General features: G+C 41.5%; 1 protein-coding gene across 6 annotated transcripts in view; it reads left to right on the forward strand.

Annotated features, from left to right (window-relative positions):
• The first annotated feature begins 4,128 nt into the window (after nt 1-4,128).
• LOC110505606 (inositol-tetrakisphosphate 1-kinase) overlaps nt 4,129-23,986 on the forward strand; it is a 61,036-nt gene continuing 41,178 nt past the window's right edge. The window contains exons 1-3 of one of the 6 annotated variants that reach the window (XM_021584932.3): nt 4,129-4,540; nt 6,960-7,141; nt 12,452-12,476. In XM_021584932.3, coding sequence (XP_021440607.2) covers nt 7,047-7,141; nt 12,452-12,476 — 120 coding nt within the window. In that variant the 5' untranslated portion in view covers nt 4,129-4,540; nt 6,960-7,046. Of the gene's footprint in view, nt 4,541-6,092; nt 6,532-6,959; nt 7,142-12,451; nt 12,477-13,352; nt 13,418-23,986 lie in introns of those variants that run through there. The other 5 variants (XM_021584931.3, XM_090220824.1, XM_090220827.1 and 2 more) reach the window with 5 other exon arrangements.

A 23,986-nucleotide genomic window follows, 5' to 3' on the forward strand; every position in this document is an offset into this window, starting at 1 on the left:
CATCAGGACTCAGGATATGACCTAGTTGCAGACACAGGAGGCAGATAGTACAGTTATCAATAACTTGTTATAACACGGGGAAAATGGCAGGTCGAGAACAGGCAAAGGTTTGTAATCAGGTCAGAGTCAGGCAGGTACAGGATGGCAGACAGGCTCGGGGTCAGGGCAGGCAGAATGGTCAGAACCAGGAAAACTAGGAAACAAACACTTGAGAAATGGGAAAGCACACTGGTAAGACAAGACAAACTGGCAACACACAGACAAACAGAGAACACAGGTATAAATGCTCAGGGGATAATTGGGAAGATGGATGACACCTGGAGGGGGGTGGAGACAAGCACAAAGACAGGTAAAACCAATCAGGGTGTGACAGTCATACAGTGGTGTACGGTCTGATATACCACGGATGTCATCCAATCAGCATTCAGGGCTCGAACCACCCAGTTTCTAATTGTACATATAGGGCCTAATGTAGAACTCCACCTTCCCTCCCAAAAGTAGGCCATTACCATTAAGAATGATGCATTTTTTTTAGGCCTTGACAATGCATTGATATTCAAACTATTATATTCTGAAATATGTGAGAATAATGTGGACATTGCCTGACTAAATAGATTGGATGCATGCATAGTGATTTTTCTGTAGCCTAAGTGGCCAACACAGGCATACGTACTGTAATAAAGTCATGAATAGCGGTAATAGCATTAATCTCACCATCGCTGTTTTTATAATGAGAAAGTGACCAAAAACCAGGTTCATTTTTTGATGGAAAGATTTATGTGGAAAGCCAAACTGAATCCAACATTAGATGTTGTCCTCATAATAACCGCACAATTGAAGGGACATAAAACAAATGACGGATAAAAAAATGTCATCACGGATATAAGGGAGCATGATAACTTCTAAATTGGCAACAATAATTATAAGGACTTTTCAAACACCAAATTGAGGAAATGTCTTATTTTCAAAGTAGGCCTATACCAATACTTTAATTTCTGAGCTCCAAATAGGCTGCTTCAAGCCCCCTGTATTATTTAAATGGCAGGTGTAACATGGAAAATAAAATGTATTTGTCATGTTATTTCATGACCAGATCATATTGTGAATAAGCCAAATAGGCTATAGAATGTGTCATTATATACAGAATAATTAATAGGAATAGAGTTGGGTGTTGAACAATAGTCTATCCCAGTCGAGTTACACACTTGAGCACAGTAGACTCCGTGTCCAATCCGAACACATTACCTCAATGCTTTCTTTGTTAAATCTAAGTACTGTAAATCAAATAGACAACAAATAATCAACCTCAAATCGCTAGGGATATGGTTATAAGTATCAAGGTAAGGTGACTCTTGGTTAGAGGCATTTGATTTTGCAATCGCATATATTATTTTGGATTTGTGTCCATGAAAACTCACCCAGCATAACATAAAACACGAAATGTCCAACAGCTCAATCCAGGATTCTTATATGGTCCAATGTCAAGTTTAACTGATTAATGCTTAATATATGATTATGACAATGTACACTGCCATAAATGCAAGAACAGAAAAGTAATGTTTTATGTCACATGATTTTGGACAAACTCGTGAATTTTATTGAATATACAGTAGCTATGCCTCCTTAATGCAATGACGTGGAAATATGCAGATTATTGTCAATGATTTAACAGCTGTAACAAATTGTCCAGTATAGGAAATCCTCACTGGTTGGCCTACCCTAGTTTATAGAAAGACCTAATTGCACCCCTCGATTTGCTAGCTAGCCATCTCACCTTGAGTGATTGAAACAAACAGTCAACTATGCTGGGATTATTCAAAACATTCCATCTAGTCAGCTAGCGATCATTCAAGGTTTAGCCTGGAAGCAAGCTTCGCTGTAATATTTATAGTAGTATTTGGATGTAACTAGCTATTTGAAAACGACATCTACTTACTTGCTAGTAGTAGTAGCTACTTACCTGGCGAGAGAAATGGTTTGCAAGACATTGCGAGTCTGCAACAGCCGATAGAACAAAGATTTTGCAGACTATTTGCACTGCAGCCAACTTGTGACTGCAACGTTGGACACGTTAAAATTGTATGACTTCACATCTAACTTAATTCCTCTGTACTGCACTTAATTGCAATGATACCCCCCTGTGTTTGTCTCATGATTATATACAAGCGGCTTCATTATTATTTTAAGCAGGACAGTACCTAACCCAGATTCTTGTTGCATGTCTGGTTGACTTCATAGAAGTGGTCATCATGTAATAACAAAAACTGCTGGCCAGCAAGTACAGTAGGCCTACCTATGATGCGAATCCATCCATGACAGTGGGAGATTCTCAATTGGAAAATGTCTGTCCTCTCCTCGACTCTTTTGTCCTCCTCTACTCTGTCCGTGACCCGGAAACCGATAAGTGTTCTTCATACAGTATGTAGGGGTGCAAATTCGTTAAAAGGAGAACTTTCTGCTCTCCTCAATTGCCTTCTTCAGCCGAGGATACACGGGTGCTCTGTGTTTTAAAATCTAGCACACTCCCTTTGAATCAGATGTTGTTTTGTCAACAACAACAAAAACATGCACACATTTAAGATTATTGTATCTAGAAAATATCTTGCACAACTAGCTAAATAAATGTTTAGCACTTTACACATGTGTTTTGGGATTCCTCTGTAAACGTAATTTGTCTGATGATGTGCTAGTGGATAAGGAGAATCATCTAATTTACCTTTGACCTTTTTCAAAGGAGAGTACGAAGGAGAGTCCAGCAAAACCAACTGAGAATCTTCCAGTGTCAAGTCAGGAGGTAGATCTGCCTAATAAATCAGACTCCTAGAGGTAGGGGTGGATACAGGAGCATGGATTTTGTGGGGACGGTCGAGTGGAAAAAGGCTACAGAGACATGTGGGAACCACAGGAACTTCTGTTATGAGTGTGGGGACTTACTGCCTCTACCTAAGCTGCAGGAGATTCAGCTGTGAGGAAGAAGGCTTCAAAGAGAATGAGGAAAACAGAGGTTGAATTTGATGAAGATGGCGATAGAAAGGGAGATGGGGGGTGTGAAGAAGACTGGTGGCAAGTACAAACAGAGTGAGCAGTATGCCAGGTTGAGTCCTGGAGGTGAAATGGAAGTGAGTGAGAGTTATTTGAAGTGGAAGGTGTGCCATCGACCTAGGGTAGGGACCAATAGGGTTAAATAATGGAATAGGGTGGTGGGTTTTAATGAGTGCATATTTTTTATTTTGTTGTTTACAGTATAATGGATTTATAGCCCAGTCTAGTTGATGGCGGTAATGCAACATAAATTGGATGAGTATAGCCGTTACCCACCTCTAGACTTCTTATTCAGCGAGGGTTAAGGTAATTAATGTCCACATGCTCACCTGAGATGTCTGTTGACAAAAGGAGGGCTCTGAAAAAGCATGAACCATGTTATGAGTGGTCATACTTAGAAATTCTTGAATCACAGGTTTAATATGCATATTCCTCATATACAGATTTTGCAACACAGTCTGAATCTCTTGAATGTTGTGAATTAAATTAATTCTTACATTTGTAAACACTCAAACCTATTGCTGACAACTTTGACTATACTTCATGCACCCACCGATCACAAATTAACTTGGGCCAACAATTGATAATGGCAAAGTCTGTGATCGTGATTTATTTATTTGCATTCAATGTACACTTTCTTGAGTTGTAAACCATATCCAGGAACATTTTAAATCCTTTCGACAAAGGAAATTGTATCTAACCTGACCTGTAGATGCACTGCCCTCTAGTGCTTGACAGACAATCAGCTTCACCTTTGAAAAATGTTTTGCCAGCAGATGGCGCAATGGTAGTGCCAGAATCCTAGGCTACTGTTCAAACTCACAAAAGACACACCCTCGTCAACTTACCCTCGCCTTATATCATTGGGGAATCCCTGTCGCCATCTTGGAGGGCGGTCCAAATAATTAGCCAAGCAAGGGAAGTTAGCAACGTAAGGCCCTCAGCCCTCGTTTTTAGTCGAGTTTGCGAGTGTACTCCATGTTTGCGACCCAAACACTTAAAAGACACAACATATCTCCACCGCCCTCAAATTAAGTGGACACTTCTGGTGACGTTTCATGACGTCTGTGACGAGTATACACTTGCAAGGCGCGGGAGGAAGAAATGATTTTTAAATGGACCACCCTTGGCCGGAAATTCGTCACTCGTTCATCCCGCAATGATAGTGTTTTCAGCCACCGATAATTTATGGGTGCTTTGCTACTGTCAATTATGAGTGCATGTCTACTTATATTAAATATATAATTATTAATATACGCCTACTGTATGAGAGCTAGCTAACTAACGTTAGCCTGCCTAGCTGGAACTTCTGAAGAAGGAACATGTTTTATTTCTACAATTTCCAAAAAAGGACAACCAATAGCTACTTTCCTTAACTGAGGAATTGGCAACACTGCCCGGAGTGACCATAATTTTATACTCGCAAAGCCGACTAAAAATGAGGGCTGAGGATGCAAACTTCCCTTGCTTGGCTAATAATTTGGACCACCCACCCAGGGTAAGTGGACGAGGGTGTGTCTTTTAAGTGTTTGACCGCACACTGGAAAATATTAGCGTCATTGCAGGAACATTGACACTTCTGGTCTTCCAATTTTGCCTTGGAAAAAAATGGTATGATACGAAATCATTTTTTTTGCATAGTGCATCATCTTCAAATAATGTTACAAAAAATGTAAACTAAAGAGAATTACAACTTTATATAAGATGCATAATATAAGGTGGCACACATTGATAAATGTTTGGAGCTTAAGTAAATTAATGTAAATTAATTATACAGAACCTATTGATGTAGCGTAAGAGTCTATATGCAGTTATTTATTGGATGACTGTGGTGTAAATTACTGTTGTGTAAATACCCATCAGCCCTATAAATTACATATTGGCTTATAGAGAAAAAACTATTCTATGTGCCGAAACCCACTCCAATTTGCATAGATGATCAATCTCTATTGCAATCCACACTGCCCTTTCCCACCTGGAAAAAAGGAACACCTACATGAGAATTGACTACAGCTCAGCACTATAGTGCCCTCAAAGCTCATAAATTTTATTTTACCTTTATTTTACCTAGGCAAGTCAGTTAAGAACAAATTCTTATTTTCAATGACGGCCTTGGGTTAACTGCCTGTTCAGGGGCAGAACGACAGCTCGGGGGTTTGAACTTGCAACCTTCTGGTTACTAGTCCAACGCTCTAACCACTAGGCTACTCTGCCACCCCAATAAGCTAAGGACCCTGGGACCCTGCAACTGGATCCTGGACGGGCTGACCCCAGGTAGTAAGGGTGGGTAACAACACATCTGCCATGCTGATCCACAACACAGGGGCCCCTCAGGGGTGCATGCTCAGTCCCCTCCTGTACTCGCTGTTCACTCATGACTGTACGGCCAAGCTCAACACCATCAAAAGAAGGACCTATTGTCAAAGACTCCAGCCAACCTAGTCATAGACTGTTCTCTCTGCTACCGCACTGCAAGCGGTACCGGAGCGCCAAGTCTAGGTCCAAGAGGCTTCTAAACAGCTTCTACCCCCAAGCCATAAGACTCCTGAACATCTAATCAAATGGCTACCCAGACTATTTGCCACAATGCAAATCACTGTATTTGGAATACATATTGGCTTATAGAACAAAAACAGTTCTGGGTGCCGCAGTAAAAGTATTACAGGGAATACTCACTATGGTCTGTAGCATGTATATATGGTGTCATTTCATGGGTCTCTCAATAATACCGATTGTTGCTGGCCTTTTACTCCTCCCATTCCGTGGTGGCCCATTCTATCAGGACGGCATGTCTCAACTTCCCCCAACACCTGCCTTTAAAGCTAGAATCCTTAGTTGTTACGTCTGTTTTTTAAAACTTGTATTTTAGTTTTTGTATATTAATGATATACAGGTATCTGCCTAAATAAAAGAAACATCAACCTAAAGTGTTTTAGGGCGTTGGGCCACCACGAGCCAGAACAGCTTCAATGCACCTTAGCATAGATTATACACGTGTCTTGAACTCTATTGGAGAGATGAAACGCCATTCTTCCACTAGAAATTCCATCATCATAGTGTTGTGGAAAACGCTGTCCCAGGCGCCGCTCCAGAATCTCCCATACGTGTTGAAATGGGTCTGGTGACTGAGACGGCCATGACATATGGTTTACATCGTTTTCATGCTCATCAAGGCTATAAGGACACGATTGACAACCGATATATTATTTCAGAATTCATTAAAATTAGGGTAAGGTTTGGCTGTCGGTTTAAGCGTCAACTGTGTCCTTATAATCTCCCCAGCAAGCTAGTTAACGGTATGCATAGTTGTTTAGGGCTACATAAAGGAGCTCTATTCGAGAGCGTGAGTACGCAGTCAGGTAAAATCGGAGAAGAGATCTCCGTGCAGTGCTTGGTCACCACTTCAGCTTGAACAACCAGCCGAACGGAGAATGGACAGCTATCAGGCTAGCTAGCTAGGTGGAATTCAAAGAGGACATGTGCTAGCTGGTAGCTATACATTTTATTTAACTTTTTATGGATTCATTCCGAAAATCAGCTGTGTATTTGCTTCTCCTCGAGCTTTGTCATCATCCCAGTGAATGTATTTAGAAACCACAGGCTAAGTAATGCCTTGCTTTATGTGGCGCATCTCTAGAAATTAACGTTAGGCTAGCTGCATTTCCGAAGAGACTATGAGGGGGGCTTTTGGTAAATGTTCGTTTAGGTAGCTAACAGTCATTTACAATTCAGTTAAGTTTAGCTAGGTAGACATTATTGTTATGGCTATAACTAATAGTTTGCTACTGCTAGCTAGAGACGTTGCAGCTTTGCGAGTCAACTTATTGGTTAGGGCTAACTAGCTAAGTTAGTACGTCCTGTTTCCTCACATGGCCAGGCTAATACGAAATACAAAGTCATTTCTCCCTCCCCTCTAGGTTCGTGTGGGACGACAGTTTCCTGTTTTCGCCAGTGTCCAGGTTGATTCGACCATAACTTCTGGATTGTGAACACGCGAGGTGGAGATGCAGACTTTTTTGAAAGGCAGAAGAGTGGGTTACTGGCTCAGCGAGAAGAAGATGAAGAAGCTGAATTTTCAGGCCTTTGCTGATTTGTGCAGGTAGGCTACTGTATGTGCTGACAACAATGTAGCTACTGGTGGTTACATTTCAGTCTACTGTACAGTAGTTACAGTCCTGGAGGGATACAGCCAGCTATCTGGTGCGAGATACATTGTAGTGGTGTAGCTATTTGTTACAAATATCCAGTCTTAAAAACATAGGTAATCACTTCTTTAAATGTGCCCAAATGGCGCTACTATTTTATTATGACCTCAAGAACCAAGTGTTGCATCCATCTTTTCTTGTTTTAACTGATTATATTTTGGAGGAGTACACATTTTGAACATTAATTGAAGAGGATATTACAAATTCAGTGTGAGCTCAATTTGCATATATCATGCAACAGTGTCTGCTGACCGTTTTGGAGCACTGTTAGGCCAAGTGCATTTCTCAGTGTACTGCCTTTTTTTGTAGGAAACAATCACAGGGATTATAGTGACCTGAGCAGTCTCACAATTTGAGCAACTTGAGCCTGCTGTGAGGTTGCCCGTTGGGCAGGTTATAAACAATAAATAAAAACATTTGAAAATAATTTCATTAGTCAGTTTTTTTCTGGTTCTGTGTAAATAGCTACTTAGAATGTCCGGCTAAGTGATCATAATCTTCGGGCAATGAAAATCAATCAGATTTAGATTTTACTCTCCTGTGTTTAGTGTCGCATGCTATACTGATTTTTTAATATTTTTTTACACAAGCAAATTAAAAATGTTTCGGTACTATAATTTGTTACTTTCGGTAGTTCTGTCAAATGTGTCTCAAGGATCAAGTCAGTCTATCAGCGCAGCCGACTTATTATAGTGCACACCGTTTCTTCTCCATTTACTCATTGCTAGCCTGCACTGTGAGTATGGGCTGCACCATGTTAACTTCTGTGCAGCATGAGTTGGGAGCTAACACACTTGAATAATGTGACATGGCATACAAAAGGTTCAAACTGTTCATTACTGTTCGCAAAACAATGTCTATACAAGCTAAAACCTTTACGATGGAAGAAGATACCTTTTAGTTTCCAGCTTTGTAGGCTAACTTTATTTTCTAGCTGACAGCTAACGCTAACATCAATTCACTACCCTAGTACTTTGTGATAACTCCATAACTCAAAATAAGCTGATTTCAAAGCTGATTGCCAACAACTTTATTCATTCACTTATTCAGTCTCTCTCACCCAAAGTTATTTATTGCCTCAGCCTGCATTGTGAATGATGTGATTACTGGTTAGAGACAAGGCGGCAGGTAGCCTAGTGGTTAGAGCGTTGGGCCAGTAACTGAAAAGTTGCTCGATCAAATCCCCGAGCTGACAAGGTAAAAATCTGTCGTTCTGCCCCTGAACAAGTCAGTTAACCCACTGTTCCTCGGCCGTCATTGTAAATAAGAATTTGTTCTTAACTGACTTGCCTAGTTAAATAAAATACTCTTGGCTGATTAGAAGGATAAAGTTAGAAGCTAATGTTGAACGGAGCCTGACCTCGGCAGGAGCATTTAACTGAAATTTAAGCTAGCTATAATCAAATGATAAGTTCTCATAATACAAATACCTTTTTTTTTTATAGAGAGTAGTAAGACAGACAGTGGTGAGTCAGGCTGCAGATACACAGAGAGAGGAAGTGTTGAAGCAAGCAGGGAGAGGTTAGTAGTACAGTGGTTCCCAAAGTTGAGGTAAATAAGTAGGGAAACAACATGTATTATTGAGTAGAACATGCAAGGTAGTGATGAAGAGTGTTTATTTTATTTTTTATGCGGTTGTGGTGATATAGTGCCATCTGTTGGGAACTAGAAACAATTGCATAATAGGAACTATTACAAATGGATGATCCTTGAAAATAAATATTAATGCTTGAAAAAGTCATTAAAGTACTTGAATTTGACTTGACAGTGTACGAACCCTGAATGGTTTTCACCTCATAAGGCTGATAAGCAACCCGATTGAGCCAGCACAGATTATGACAATGTAATCCACCAAACATTTTTAATCTCTTCATAACACTCCAACCAAAATATTTCCTCTGGAGGATGGCTCAGGTGTACTACGTAGGCTATAGGGAGGTGCTGTTATGGCTGGTGTGTGTAGGCCAGGGATGGGTTTGGATTAGTTGTAGGAACAATCAAATGTTCTGAGTCTTGCCTACTCTCTTGGAAAATATAGTTCAGGAAAGTGACAGGAACAACTTGTTTCATGTAGTAGTAGGTGGCGGGTTACCTCCTTGCTCTACTGTCTACTCCACAAATTGTTGGTTTGGAATGTGCATGGTGGCGGTGGCCTAACATACTCACCCTTCACTGTTGCTGCTAGCTGTAGTTCATGTTGCGGGCAATGGCCTGGAGTATAATTTCAGTTTGACAAAGTGAAAATGTGTCTAGGAATTCCTGTCTGGTTTCATTTTCCTGTCACACAATCACTTTTACCTCATATCTGATGACCGGTGAGCTATTCTGCTCAGTCTCTCCTAGTTCTTCTATTGTAGTGGGTTTTCCCTGCAGTGTACTTCTTGGGAAAATATTAAAGGTCTTATTTGAAGAGGAAGAAGAAAGATGAAACATCCTTGTTAGCTACTTCTGCTCCTGTATTGTAAAAAACAATGTGTTGTCATTTGCACGCACACGGTGCAGGACACTGCAACTGTACTGCAACATTTCTGTGACATTGGAATTATAAAGTTAGCTCTCCAGTGTTGACGTTACCATTGGGTGTGTTACACATTAGGTGTAAGCTCCATGCTCACCCTCATGAGGGGAAATCAAATTGTGGTAGTTTTAGACATGAACAAGATTGGCTCAGTCTCCTAGTCACTAATTGCTATGTTTAATTGAAGTTATATACTAACCACGTTTATTTTCATATGCACCTAAAAGGTTTATGACACACAGTAATTAGTGTTAGATCAATGTCTGTTTTAGCCAGTAGAGTATGTCTGTCCCCAACATCTGCCTAGACTCTATTCAGCCCTCCTCACAAGAGTGCATCTGGGACACTGAGTGTTCCAAAATGGAGATGGTCGTGAGGAGTTGTCTGGGCCAGCTGGTTGTGGGGGAGATCCCCGCTGGTCAGAGATGAGGTGTGGTGACGCTGTTGGCGTAAAGGACTCCTGCTTTAATAATGCCCATAAGCTGGCAGAACTGTTTACCTTTTATTAAGGAAATGAAATTACTGTCTGGACCCCCTGCCTCTGGACACAAGGGAAGCTCTGTCACTTCCTCCTGTCAGGACAGGATTAGGGGGATCTCTCACTCTGGATGCACACACAGGTGAACTGAATAAAGATATGTTCTTCTTGGACTAGTGTTCCCCTGACCTCTCACCTTCCTGCCATCCTATTGGCTTGATGGAGAATTGGTTGTGAACATGAACTTGTGTGTGTGTGCACGTGAGCTTTTGTTTGACTTTGTTTAAATGTGTGATTTGTAGGGGAGAGAGTTAAAAGCCGACATCACCCTGCACTATCAACTACTTCCTCGTGTGTCAAGCCCAAACAAAAAGCTTGGTCTTGGCAACTCTGCTTGCCTTATTAATCTTCCCTCCTTTCCTTTCGACGCATGGACCAGGCAACAATATGAGAGCTAGAATGAAACCAATGACCCCATTCACACACCATGAAACGGGCCAGCTGCAGTATTAAATATCCACATTGTTGTAAATCAGTGAATGGCTGCTCTACTGTTACCATGGGGCTGTGACCTGGGTGCAACTGTGTTCTTGTAAGGATTTGGCAAGTCATTGGTGTAGTAGGGTTTGTTGTTTTACCCCTGGGCTATTGGCCTATGTTTTGGAATTATTATTTTAGGTTTTTTTATAAGGTTATTTCAGTTGGCCATTTTTTGGGGGGGCTTCTCATTCCTTTTTCATAAACCATTATGTAATTTTTTTCCTGTTTTCTCCCCAATTTCGTGGTATCCAATCGCTGCAGCTTCCGTACTGACTCGGGAGAGGCAAAGGTCGAGAGCCGCGCTTCTTCCAAAACACAACCCAACCAAGCCGCATTGCTTCTTGACACAATGCCGACGTAACCCGGAAGCCAGCCGCACCAATGTGTCAGAGGAAACACCGTAAACCTGGCGACCCCATGTCAGCTTGCACTGCGCACGGCCCACCACAGGAGTTGCTAGTGCGCAATGGGACAAGGACATCCCTGCCGGCCAAACTCTCCCCTAACCTGGACGATGCTGGGCCAATTTGTGCGCCTCCCGGTCGCGGCTGGCTGCGACAGAGCCTGGACTCGAACCCAGAATCTCTAGTGGCACAGCTAGCACTGCGATGCAGTGCCTTAGACCATTGTGCCACTCGGGAGGCTACATAAAAATTATGCGGGGGGCACCACGGACACCCAAAACACTTAAAAATATTTATATGTATAGGAAACACTGCGCATAGCCTAGTGTTCATGCTCTCACCCATGTTTGTATGTTCAGATTAGTTGGACTTGCATGTTCTCACTACTTGATGACCCCTAAGATCTTTGTAAGTAAGGAAAACATCCGCTACTACTTCTGCTTGTTTGGGCAGACTGAGGTGGATTTGAAAGACTGTCAAGTCTTTTAGAGGAACATTGTGGTTTATTATGTTAGAACCGCTGGAAGTCTCTTGCACAAACGCCACTGAGTATTTCTCTCTTGTAGACTGTCTGCACGTTGCCTAGCAACCCACTTTTCTTTTTTTAATTTTTTTTAAAAATGTCCTTCAAAAGTTAAGACTGTCCCTGGACTCCCAGACTAAAGCAGATGGAGCTTATTTGACCTTAACAGCGATATATATTTATGAATTCCTATAACAAATTCATATTCTATTCTTGAATGTTATGCCACTGTGGTTTACATTCCCAGAATTAAGTTTTACCGTGTGTGTGCTAAATTGAAACAATAATGCCAAAATCAGTTAGATTTAGTATTATCCACTACATGCATAAATGGAACAGTTGAGTAGCCCTATGCCATTTTCAGTATGTTTTGTGAGACAAACTCAGGACTCTTAAAGCCTTAAAGTGGTGGGGGGTGCATGCACTTTCTATCTTGGTTTCCTTGCTGACCATCTCTGCCCTTGATGTCCATAATCTTTTGATGGTGTGAGATTCCCCATACGATTGGGAGCCACTACAGAATGCTAGAACATAAATTGGTGTGTGGTGACACAATAGTGTATTTTTATTCTGTTGTAATATGTAACACTGCAGGAGAAAGTGCATTTGTTTTAATGTCTGCAGAGTTGTCCAGTTAATCTGTTGGCGTTTCGGCAGTGCTCGCTCTTTCCCACCTCCACGTTTTGATGTTTAAATAATGAGTGAATGTATTTTGATTTATTTTTTTCTTATGTCTTTCAGGAAAAGAGGAATAGAAGTAGTCCAGGTAAGTTCAATAAGACTTATTAACCCAATTATTGGGTACACTTTTTTTCACACATTTGTGCCTTTTTTTAAAATGGAGATTAAAAGCTTCTTGAACACGTGGTTTCAACACACTTGGAAAGTTTAGGGTTTATCCATAGTATAATGCTGATGGAATAGCCTATCCCTAGATCTTTTTTTATTGTTTATCATATTTTTTTTACACACCATACAATTTGTTCCTGTTGCCTGACGAAGATCTGGTGTTTGTGCCCAGAGAATTTTGTGTTATGCTGGTGTGTACTGTATGAGGCAGAGAGGGCATGGTTCATATCGCAGGGGTGGGAGGGGACATTAATGCAGAATTCTACGTTTTTCACACAGGATAAAATATGCGTAAACATTTAGCTGCATTTTTGTTTTCTGCTCTGCATCAGACTCATATTGTGCTTCAGTTACATCTCCACTTGAGTGAGAATTTAGACAACGCTCTACTTTTTTCTCCTGTACTTTTCTCAGTGTAACCTACTTTTTCTCTGGTAAAATCTACTATTAACTTAAAGCAAAATATTTTGGAAATGTAGCTGGCTACGTTCTTTCTATGATAAACATTAGAAATATAATTGAGGTGCTGAGTTTTTGCAAAGAAATGACTGGCTTTACTTGTGGCATCTAGCCAAATGGCGTTGTACTTCTCATGAGTCCCTACAGCTAATGAAAATGAAGCTGTTTTCTGCCGAATTTGTCGCAGTCATGTATTTTCTGTCAACAAAAAATGTAGTTGCAGGAGCCTGATCACTCCATTGAATAAAAAAATACTTTGAATATAATACAATTTAAATGGTTTAAAACACCTTTTTTTTTTATTTTTATGGTTTGCGCTCAAAATGCAGATTTCTGAACTCTAACGTGACCCTTGGCGAGAAAGGAAGCACTGGGGGAAGAACAAGACTGATGAGCACAGTAAGCCACCCTCATCCACTTAGGCCAGGCTCTTGAATGGATATCAGACAGTGCAAGTATACAGTGCGTTCGGAAAGTGTTCTGACCCCTTGACTTTTTCCACATTTTACGTTACAGCCTTATTCTAAGATTTATTAAATCGTTTTTTTTCTCAATCGACAATGTAATGACAAAGCAAAAACAGGTTTTTAGACATTTGTGTTAATTTATAAAAAACGTAAATATCACATATACAGTCGTGGCCAAAAGTTTTGAGAATGACACAAATATTAATTTCCACAAAGTTTGCTGCTTCAGTGTCTTTAGATATTTTTATCACATGTTACTATGGAATACTGAAGTATAATTACAAGCATTTCATAAGTGTCAAAAGCTTATATTGACAATTACATGAAGTTGATGCAAAGAGTCAATATTTGCAGTGTTGACCCTTCTTTTTCAAGACCTCATAACTTCTGGGCCACATCCTGACTGATGGCAGCCCATTCTTGCATAATCAATGCTTGGAGTTTGTCAGAATTTGTGGTGTTTTGTTTGTCCACCCACCTCTTGAGGATTGACCACGTTCTCAATGGGATTAAGGTCTGGGGAGTTTCCTGACCATGGACCCAAAATATCGATGTTTTGTTCCCCGAGCCACTTAGTTATCACTTTTGCCTTATGGTAAAGTGCTCCATCATGCTGGAAAATACATTGTTCGTCACCAAACTGTTCCTGGATGGTTGGGAGAAGTTGCTCTCGGAGGATGTGTTGGTACCATTCTTTATTCATGGCTGTGTTCTTAGGCAAAATTGTGAGTGAGCCCACTCCCTCGGCTGAGAAGCAACCCCACACATGAATGGTCTCTGGATGCTTTACTGTTGGCATGACACAGGACTGATGGTAGCGCTCACCTTGTCTTCTCTGGACAAGCTTTTTTCCGGATGCCCCAAACAATCGGAAAGGGGATTCATCAGAGAAAATGACTACACCCCAGTTCCTCAGCAGTCCAATCCCTGTACCCTTTGCAGAATATCAGTCTGTCCCTGACATTTTTCCTGGAGAAAAGTGGCTTATTTGCTGCCCTTCTTGACACCAGGCAATCCTCCAAAAGTCTTCACCTCACTGTGCGTGCAGATGCACTCACACCTGCCTGCTGCCATTCCTGAGCAAGCTCTGTACTGGTGGTGCCCCGATCCCACAGCTGAATCAACGTTAGGAGATGGTCCTGGCACTTGCTGGACTTTCTTGGGCGCCCTGAAGCTTTCTTCCCAACAATTGAACTGCTCTCCTTGAAGTTCTTGATGATTCTATAAATGGTTGATTTAGGTGCAATCTTACTGGCAGCAATATCCTTGCCTGTGAAGCCATTTTTGTGACTTTGCAATTAATTGCAATTCATCTGATCACTCTTCCTTAACATTCTGGAGTATATGCAAATTGCCATCATACAAACTGAGGCAGCAGACTTGGTGACACAAATATTAAATTTTCATTCTCAAAACCTTTGGCCACGACTGTACATAAGTATTCAGACCCTTTACTCAATAATTTGAAGCACCTTTGGCAGTTATTACAGCCTCGTGTCTTGGGTATGACGCTACAAGCTTGGCACACCTGTATTTGGGGAGTTTCTCACATTCCTCTGCAGATCCTCTCAAACTCTGTCAGGTTGGATGGGGAGCGTTGTTGCAAAGCTATTTTCAGGTCTCTCCAGAGATGTTCGATCAGGTTCAAGTCCGGGCTCTGGCTGGGCCACTCAAGGACACTTAGAGACTTGTCCTGAAGCCCCTCCTGCATTATCTTGGCTGTGTGCTTAGGGCCGTTGTCATGTTGAAAGGTGAACCTTCGCCCCAGTCTGAGGTCCTGAGCAGGTTTGCATCAAGGATCTCTCTGTACTTTGCTCTGTTCGTCATTCCCTCGATCCACATCCAGAGTCTTGTCCTGAAGCCACTCCTGCTTTGTCTTGGCTGTGTGCTTAGGGTTGTTGTCCTGTTGGAAGGTGAACCTTCGCCCCAGTCTATGGTCCTGAGCACTCTGTTCATCTTTGCCTCGATTCTGACTAGTCTCCCAGTCCCTGCCACTGAAAATAAGTCCTTCTATAAGCTTCTCCCATCTCCACAGAGGCACTCTGGAGCTCTGTCAGAGGGACCATCGGGTTCTTGGCCACCTCCCGTACCAAGGCCCTTCTCCCCCGATTGCTCAGTTTGGCTGGGCGGCCAGCTCTAGGAAGAGTCTTGCTGGTTCTCAACATCTTCAATTTGAGAATGATGGAGGCCACTGTGTTCTTGGGGGCCTTAATTGCTGCACTATTTTTTTTTTTTGTACCCTTCCTCAGATCTGTGCCTCGACACAATCCTGTCTTGGAGCTCTACGAACAATTCCTTCGATCTCATGGCTTGGTTTTGCTCTCACATTCACTGTCAACTGTGGGACCTTATGTAGAACGGTGTGTGTGCCTTTCCAAATCAAGTCCAATCAATTGAATTTACCACAGGTGGACTCCCAAGTTGTAGAAACATCTCAAGGATGATCATTGGAAACAGCATCCACTGGAGCTCAATTTTAAAGTCTCAAAAAATTGTCTGAATAATTATGTAAATAAGGTATTTCAGTTTTTTTTATTTTTTTAATACATTTCTAAACCTGTTTGCGGTTTGTCATTATGGGGTATTGTGTGTAGATTAAAACACTTTAGAATAAAGCTGTAACATAACAATGAGGAAAAGTCAAGCGGTCTGAATACTTTCTGTAGACATTCTAGGTAGCTGCAGCCCAATATGGCAAGTGGGTGTATGAAAATGAGTCAGCTAATTGGGCAGATGTATTGCCTCTCAAAGCTGTTTTGCGTGGCTGATTGGGCTGCACAACGTGTCGCTAAGCCAGCGACCAGTGCACTGGTGTTGTATTGACGTGCCTGCCAATTTGAAGTGTTTCTTACTGGGTATCACGGTTGTGACCCTGGCGGGAGCTAACGTGGCAGAGCAAAAAGGATCACATTTTTATTTCAGTTAGGATAGCAGCGTACACAAATAACTAATATTGATAAACATCTAGCTGTCACCTTGATACATACAGTTGAAGTCGGAAGTTTACATACACTTAGGTTGGAATCATTAACTTGCTTTTCAACCACTCCACAAATTTCTTGTTAACAAACTAGTTTTGGCAAGTCGGTTAGGACATCTACTTTGTGCATGACACAAGTAATTTTTCCAACAATTGTTGACAGATGATTTCACTTATAGTTCACTGTATCACAATTCCAGTGGGTCAGAAGTTTACATACACTAAATTGACTGTGCCTTTTAAACAGGTCGGAAAATTCCAGACAATGATGTCATGGCTTTAGAAGCTTCTGATAGGCTAATTGACACAATTTGAATCAATTGGAGGTGTACCTGTGGATGTACAGTGGGGCAGAAAGTATTCAGCCACCAATTGTGCTAGTTCTCCCACTTAAAAAAGATGAGAGAGGCCTGTAATTTTCATCATAGGTACACTTCAACTATGACAGACAAAATGAGGAAGAAATATCCAGAAAATCACATTGTAGGATTTTTAATGAATTTATTTGCAAATTATGGTGGAAAATAAGTATTTGGTCACCTACAAACAAGCAAGATTTCTGGCTCTCACAGACCTGCAACTTCATCTTTTAAGAGGCTCCTCTGTCCTCCACTTGTTACCTGTATTAATGGCACCTGTTTGAACTTGTTATCAGTATAAAAGACACCTGTCCACAACCTCAGTCACACTTCAAACTCCACTATGGCCAAGACCAAAGAGCTGTCAAAGGACACCAGCAACAAAATTGTAGACCTGCACCAGGCTGGGAAGACTGAATCTGCAATAGGTAAACAGCTTGGTTTGAAGAAATCAACTGTGGGAGCAATTATTAGGAAATGGAAGACATACAAGACCACTGATAATCTCCCTCGATCTAGGGCTCCACGCAAGATCTCACCCCGTGGGGTCAAAATGATCACAAGAACGGTGAGCAAAAATCGCAGAACCACACGGAGAGCTAGTGAGTGACCTGCAGAGAGCTGGGACCAAAGTAACAAAGCCTACCATCAGTAACACACTACGCCGCCAGGGACTCAAATACTGCAGTGCCAGACGTGTCCCCCTGCTTAAGCCAGGACATGTCCAGGCCCGTCTGAAGTTTGCTAGAGAGCATTTGGATGATCCAGAAGAAGATTGGGAGAATGTCATATGGTCAGATGAAACCAAAATATAACTTTTTGGTAAAAACTAAACTCGTCGTGTTTGGAGGACAAAGAATGCTGAGTTGCATCCAAAGAACACCATACCTACTGTGAAGCATGGGGGTGGAAACATCATGCTTTGGGGCTGTTTTTCTGCAAAGGGACCAGGACGACTGATCCATGTAAAGGAAAGAATGAATGGGGCCATGTATCATGAGATTTTGAGTGAAAACCTCCTTCCATCAGCAAGGGCATTGAAGATGAAACATGTCTGGGTCTTTCAGCATGACAATGATCCCAAACACACCGCCCGGGCAAAGAAGGAGTGGCTTCGTAAGAAGCATTTCAAGGTCCTGGAGTGACCTAGCCAGTCTCCAGATCTCAACCCCATAGAAAATCTTTGGAGGGAGTTGAAAGTCCGTGTTGCCCAGCAACAGCCCCAAAACATCACTGCTCTAGTGGAGATCTGCATGGAGGAATGGGCCAAAATACTAGCAACAGTGTGTGAAAACCTTGTGAAGACTTACAGAAAACATTTGACCTCTGTCATTGCCAACAAAGGGTATATAACAAAGTATTGAGAAACTTTTGTTATTAACCAAATACTTATTTTCCACCATAATTTGCGAATAAATTCATAAAAATTTGATATTCTGGAATTTTTTTTCTCATTTTGTCTGTCATAGTTGAAGTGTACCTATGATGAAAATTACAGGCCTCTCATCTTTTTAAGTGGGAGAACTTGCACAATTGGTGGCTGACTAAATCATTTTTTGCCCCACTGTATTTCAAGGCATACCTTCATCAGCCAAGACCTCAGAAGAAAAATTGTAGTCCTCCATAAATCTGGTTCATCCTTGGGAGCAATTTCCAAACGACTGAATGTACCACGTTCATCTGTACAAACAATAGTACAAAAGTATAAACACCATGGGACCACGCAGCCGTCATACCGCTCAGGAAGGAGATGCGTTCTGTCTCCTAGAGATGAACGTACTTTGGTGCGAAAATTGCAAATCAATCCCAGAACAACAGTAAAGGACCTTGTGAAGATGCTGGAGGAAACATTTACAAAAGTATCTATATCCACAGTTAAACGAGTCCTATATCGACATAACCTGAAAGGCCGCTCAGCAAGGAAGAAAGCCACTGCTCCAAAACCGCCAGTTAGCCAGACTAACTGCACATGGGGACAAAGATCTTACTTTTTTGGAAAATGTCCTCTGGTCTGATGAAACAAAAATAGAACTGTTTAGCCTTAATGACCATTGTTATGTTTGGAGGGAAAAGGGGAGGCTTGCGAGCCAAAGAACATCATTCCAACCGTGAAGCACGAGGGTGGCAGCATCATGTTGTGGGGGTGCTTTGCTGCAGGAGGGACTGGTCCACTTCACAAAATAGATGGCATCATGAGGAAGGAAAATTATGGGAATTTATTGAAGCAACATCAGTCAGGAAGTTAAAGCTTGGTTGCAAATGGGTCTTCCAAATGGACAATGACCCCAAGCATACTTCCAAAGTTGTGGGAAAATGGCTTAAGGACAACAAAGTCAAGGTATTGGAGTGGCCATAGAAAGCCCTGACCTCAATCCTATATGAAATTTATGGGCAGAACTGAAGAAGCGTGTGCGAGCAAGGAGCCCTACAAACCTGACTGTTACACCAGCTCTGTCAGGAGGAAGTGGCCAAAATTCACCCAACTTATTGTGGGAGGCTTGTGAAAGGCTACCCAAAACGCTTGACCCAAGTTAAACAGTTTAAAGGCAATGCTACCACATACTAATTGAGTGTATGTAAACTTCTGACCCACTGGGAATGTGATGAAAGAAATAAAAGCTGACAAATCCTTCTCTTTTACTATTATTCTGACATTTCACATTCTCAAAATAAAGTGGTGATCCTAACTGATCTAAGACAGGGAATGTTTACTAGGATTAAATGTCAGTAATTCTGAAACTGAGTTTTTTGTGTTTGGCTAAGGTGTATGTAAACTTCTGACTTCAACTGCACATGCAGTCTACTACTCTATGGGGAGGGTATGAATGGCAACAACACTGGGACACCGTGCCTTTCGCTCCCCCTTGACAAGCACTCCTGTCTGTCAAAGGCGTGGGGAGTAACTACCTAGTAGCCAATATCAGGGTGACGGTCACAGTAAGCACTTACTTACAACACATGAAGCAACAGTACAGCCATAATCCAATACTTTGAATAAAAATAAACAATTGTCAGTTTTATAACAAAAAATATACTATTTGTGTTAAACTAATAGGGAAATACGACTCAGATTCATCCTCTGGCTTAACAGAAGTCCAAACTCTTATGATTGGTAGCCCAATGTACGGTAGTTGCATGGTAAGAAACAGAAGGATAAAAAGAACAGCTCAATTAAAACAGTCTAACCTACCGAGGAGTGCTTTCGACACCAACTAATTTCCTTTCGACACACCCACTCGCCCATACTCCAGTTGCCATATTGGGATGCAGCTAGCTCCTTCTCAGACGGCGTGGACGTTTCCACTTCTTTATGATATGACACAACCGTTGATGTCCAACCTTCCCAATTCTCCCTCAATCAATTCTATTCAGCACCAGGAGAGGACCTATCTAGAGAGGGGGTTCAGGGGGGTAGTTTACACACCATACTCCCAGATATTCTACTGTAAACGTCCGGTGGTGGAAACTGTACATATTTCCTCCGTCCCCTCATGGATGCCTCTTCTCTAAGCTCCCCAGGCCCATTTTCTGTATGCCTAAGAGGATGCAGGAGCAACATGCGCACCACCAATCATGGGCTTCCTGCCTGGGGACTCGGTGTTCAGTGTATTGGTGGTGCGACTCGTCACATCTCAGGACATTTTCAACAACCAAACTTCTGTATTCACATTAGAGGTTGACCGATTAATCGGAATGGCCGATTTTAATTAGGGCCGATTTCAAGTTTTCATAACAATTGGAAATCTGTGTTTTTGGGCGCCGATTTCCGATTATTTAAAGTAAACACAATTTTTTTGATACCTTTTTTATTTGACTAGGCAAGTCCGTTAAGAACACATTCTTATTTTCCATGACTGCCTAGGAACTGTGGGTTAACTGCCTTGTTCAGGGGCAGAACGACAGATTTTCACCTTGTCAGCTCAGGGGTTCCAATCTTGCAACCGCACAGTTAACTAGTCCAACGCTCTAACCATTGCACTCCACGAGTAGCCTGCCTGTTTCACGAATGCAGTAGAAGTCAAGGTAAATTGCTTGCTAGCATTAAACTTATCTTAACTAGTGATTAGGATTGATTTGTTTTTTATAACTACTAATCCAGTTTAGCAGGCAATATTAACCAGGTGAAATTGTGTCATTTCTCTTGCGTTCATTGCACGCAGAGTCAGAGTATATTCAACAGTTTGGGCTGCCTGGCTCATTGCGAACTAATTTGCCAGAATTTTATGTAATTATGACATACATTGAAGGTTGTGCAATGTAACAAGAATATTTAGACTTAGGGATGCCACCCGTTAGATAAAATACCGAACGGTTCCGTATTTCACTCAAATAATAAACGTTTTGTTTTCGAAATGATAGTTTCCGGAATCTATCATATTAATGACCAAAGGCTCGTATTTCTGTGTGTTATTATGTTATAATTAAGTCTGATTTGATAGAGCAGTCTGACTGAGCAGCAGTAGGCCCGTAATCATTCATTCAAACAGCACTTTTGTGCGTTTTGCCAGCAGCTCTTCGCAAGCACAGCTCTGTTTATGACTTCAAGCCTATCAGCCTAATGGCTGGTGTAACCAATGTGAAATGGCTAGCCAGTTAGCTGGGTGTGTGCTAATACTGTTTCAAACGTCACTCGCTTTTAGATTTGGAGTAGTTATTCCCCTTGCGCTGCAAGGGCCGCGGCTTTTGTGGAGCGATGGGTAACGATGCTTCGAGTGTGGCTGTTCTCGATGTGTTCCTGGTTCGAGCCTAGGTAGGGGCGAGGAGGGGGATGGAAGCTATACTGTTACACTGGCAATACTATAGTGCCTATAAGAACATCCAATAGTCAAAGGTATATGAAATACAAATGGCATAGAGAGAAATAGTCCTATAAATACTATATTAACTACAACCTAAAACCTCTTACCTTGGAATATTGAAGTCTCATGTTAAAAGGAACCACCAACTTTCATATGTTCTCCTGTTCTGAGCAAGGAACTTAAACGTTAGCTTTTTTACATGGCATACATTTTTACATGGCAACACTGTTTTTGCATTATTTAAACCAAATTGAACATGTTTCATTATTTATTTGAGGCTAAATTGATTTTATTGACGTTTTATCTTTAGTTAAAATAAGTGTTAATTCAGTATTGTTGTAATTGTCATTATTACAAATTTAAAAAATCCCGAATTTTTAAAAACATTTTTTTACATTTTTATTTTTTTAATCGGTATCGGCTTTTTTGGTCCACCATAAATCGGTATTGGCGTTGAAAAATCATAATAGGTTGACCTCTAATTCACATTCGGGAGGACATTACCTTTGTCTTTCATTGAGGGAAACACTAGTGACCAACCTTTTTGTAATGTGCACGCACATGTTTATTTTATTTAACTAGGCAAGTCAGTTAAGAACAAATTCTTAGTGTGCACTTTGGGAACCTTTTTTAACAGAATGTGACTAGCAGAAAGGGTGTTGTATGTGGAGGATGAGGGCTGCAGTAGATATCTCAGATAGGGGGGACGGAGGCCTAAGAAGGTTTTATAAATAAGCATCAACCAGTGGGTCTTGCGACAGGTATACAGAGATGACCAGTTTACAGAAGAGTGCTGAGAGAAGGACAGTGTACTGTCTACCATACTCCCAAGTACTTGTATGAGGTGACTACCTCCAAGCTCTAAACCTTCAAAGGTAGTAATCACACCTGTGGGGAGAGGGGCATTCTTCTTACCAAATCACATTACCTTTTGCTTTGGAAGTGTTCAGACTAATGTTAAGGGCATAGAAAGCTTGTTGGACCTTTGAAGAAAGCTTTGTTGTAGAGCATTTAACACAAAATCCTGGGAGGGGCCAGTTAAGTATAATACTATCATCTGCTTATAAATGGATGAGAGAGAGCTTCCTACTGCCTGAGCTGTTTTGTTGATGTAAATTGAGAAGAGCGTGGGGCCTAGGATCGAGCCTCGGGGTACACCCTTTGTGACAGGCAGTGGCTGAGACAGCAGATGTTCTGACTTTATACACTGCACTCTTTGAGAGAGTACTCCTTAGCCGGCCCACAAGAATGGAATGGTCTACCGTATCAAAAGCGTTTGGCCAAGTCCATTAAAAAAATAGCAGCACAACATTGTTCAGAATCAAGGGCAATAGTGACATCATTGAGGAACTTAAGGTTGCAGTGACACATCCATATCCTGAGCGGAAACCAGATCGCATACCAGAGCGAATACTATGGACATCAAGAAAGCCAGTCAGTTGATTATTGACAAGTTTTTTTACAACACTTGATTAACTGGGCAAAATAGAAATAGGCCTATAACCGTTAGGATCAGCTTAAGCTCCCCCTTTAAATAAAGGAGTAACCGTGGCTGCCTTCCAAGCAATGGGAACCTGCCCAGAGAGGTGCAGTGAGGAACGAAGTTTGTGTAGTGTGTGTCTGTCCCAGGGCTCATAATAGCTCTCTGCAATCTGTTTGTCAACCCAAAATGCTTGGTCTTCCGGGCTTCCGTTTCAAGGCAAAAAAAACTAGCGTAGACTCTTGGAATTATCTTGTTTGAACAACTTAGTATCTTGTCAAAAGAAATAATAAATTGTTAGTATCTGGTTCAACGTCGTTCAAACGAGAATTGTTCTTTTGTCTAATTATGCCTAATTTGATATGTAGCTTTTCAAAACATTGATTGTTTTTTTCTGTCTTTATTATTAACTTGCAGAGCACATTTTCCATGCACAATGCACGTGAAGCTTGTTGGGGTTTACTTCTGTGTGCAAATACTTTCACAGCTGCAGTTTGAGCTTATTTATTCCCTTTTATTCATGAAAAGAAGGTGATACTGGCCTTTTTATTTATGATATTTTAGCTTAATTATATTGATTTATATTATGGTGTATCTATTCCAAGAAAATCAGTCATGGGCAGCAGTGAACTGGAAGGAAAGGCGGCCAAAGGAAGTGTTGGCTTTGGGGATGACCATTGCAATATACCTGCTGGAGCGTGCGCTACGGGTGGGTGCTGCTATGGTGACCAGTGAGCTGAGATAAGGTGGGGCTTTGCCTAGCAAAGACCTGGAGCCAGTGGGTCTGGCGACGGATATGTAGTGGGGGCCAGCCACCGAGAGCATACAGGTTGCAGTGGTGGGTAGTATATGGGGCTTTGGTGATAAAACGGAGGGCACTGTG

This window comes from Oncorhynchus mykiss, chromosome 25 (assembly GCF_057628025.1).
Source record: "Oncorhynchus mykiss isolate SJ-2025 chromosome 25, ASM5762802v1, whole genome shotgun sequence".
NCBI lineage: Eukaryota > Metazoa > Chordata > Actinopteri > Salmoniformes > Salmonidae > Oncorhynchus > Oncorhynchus mykiss.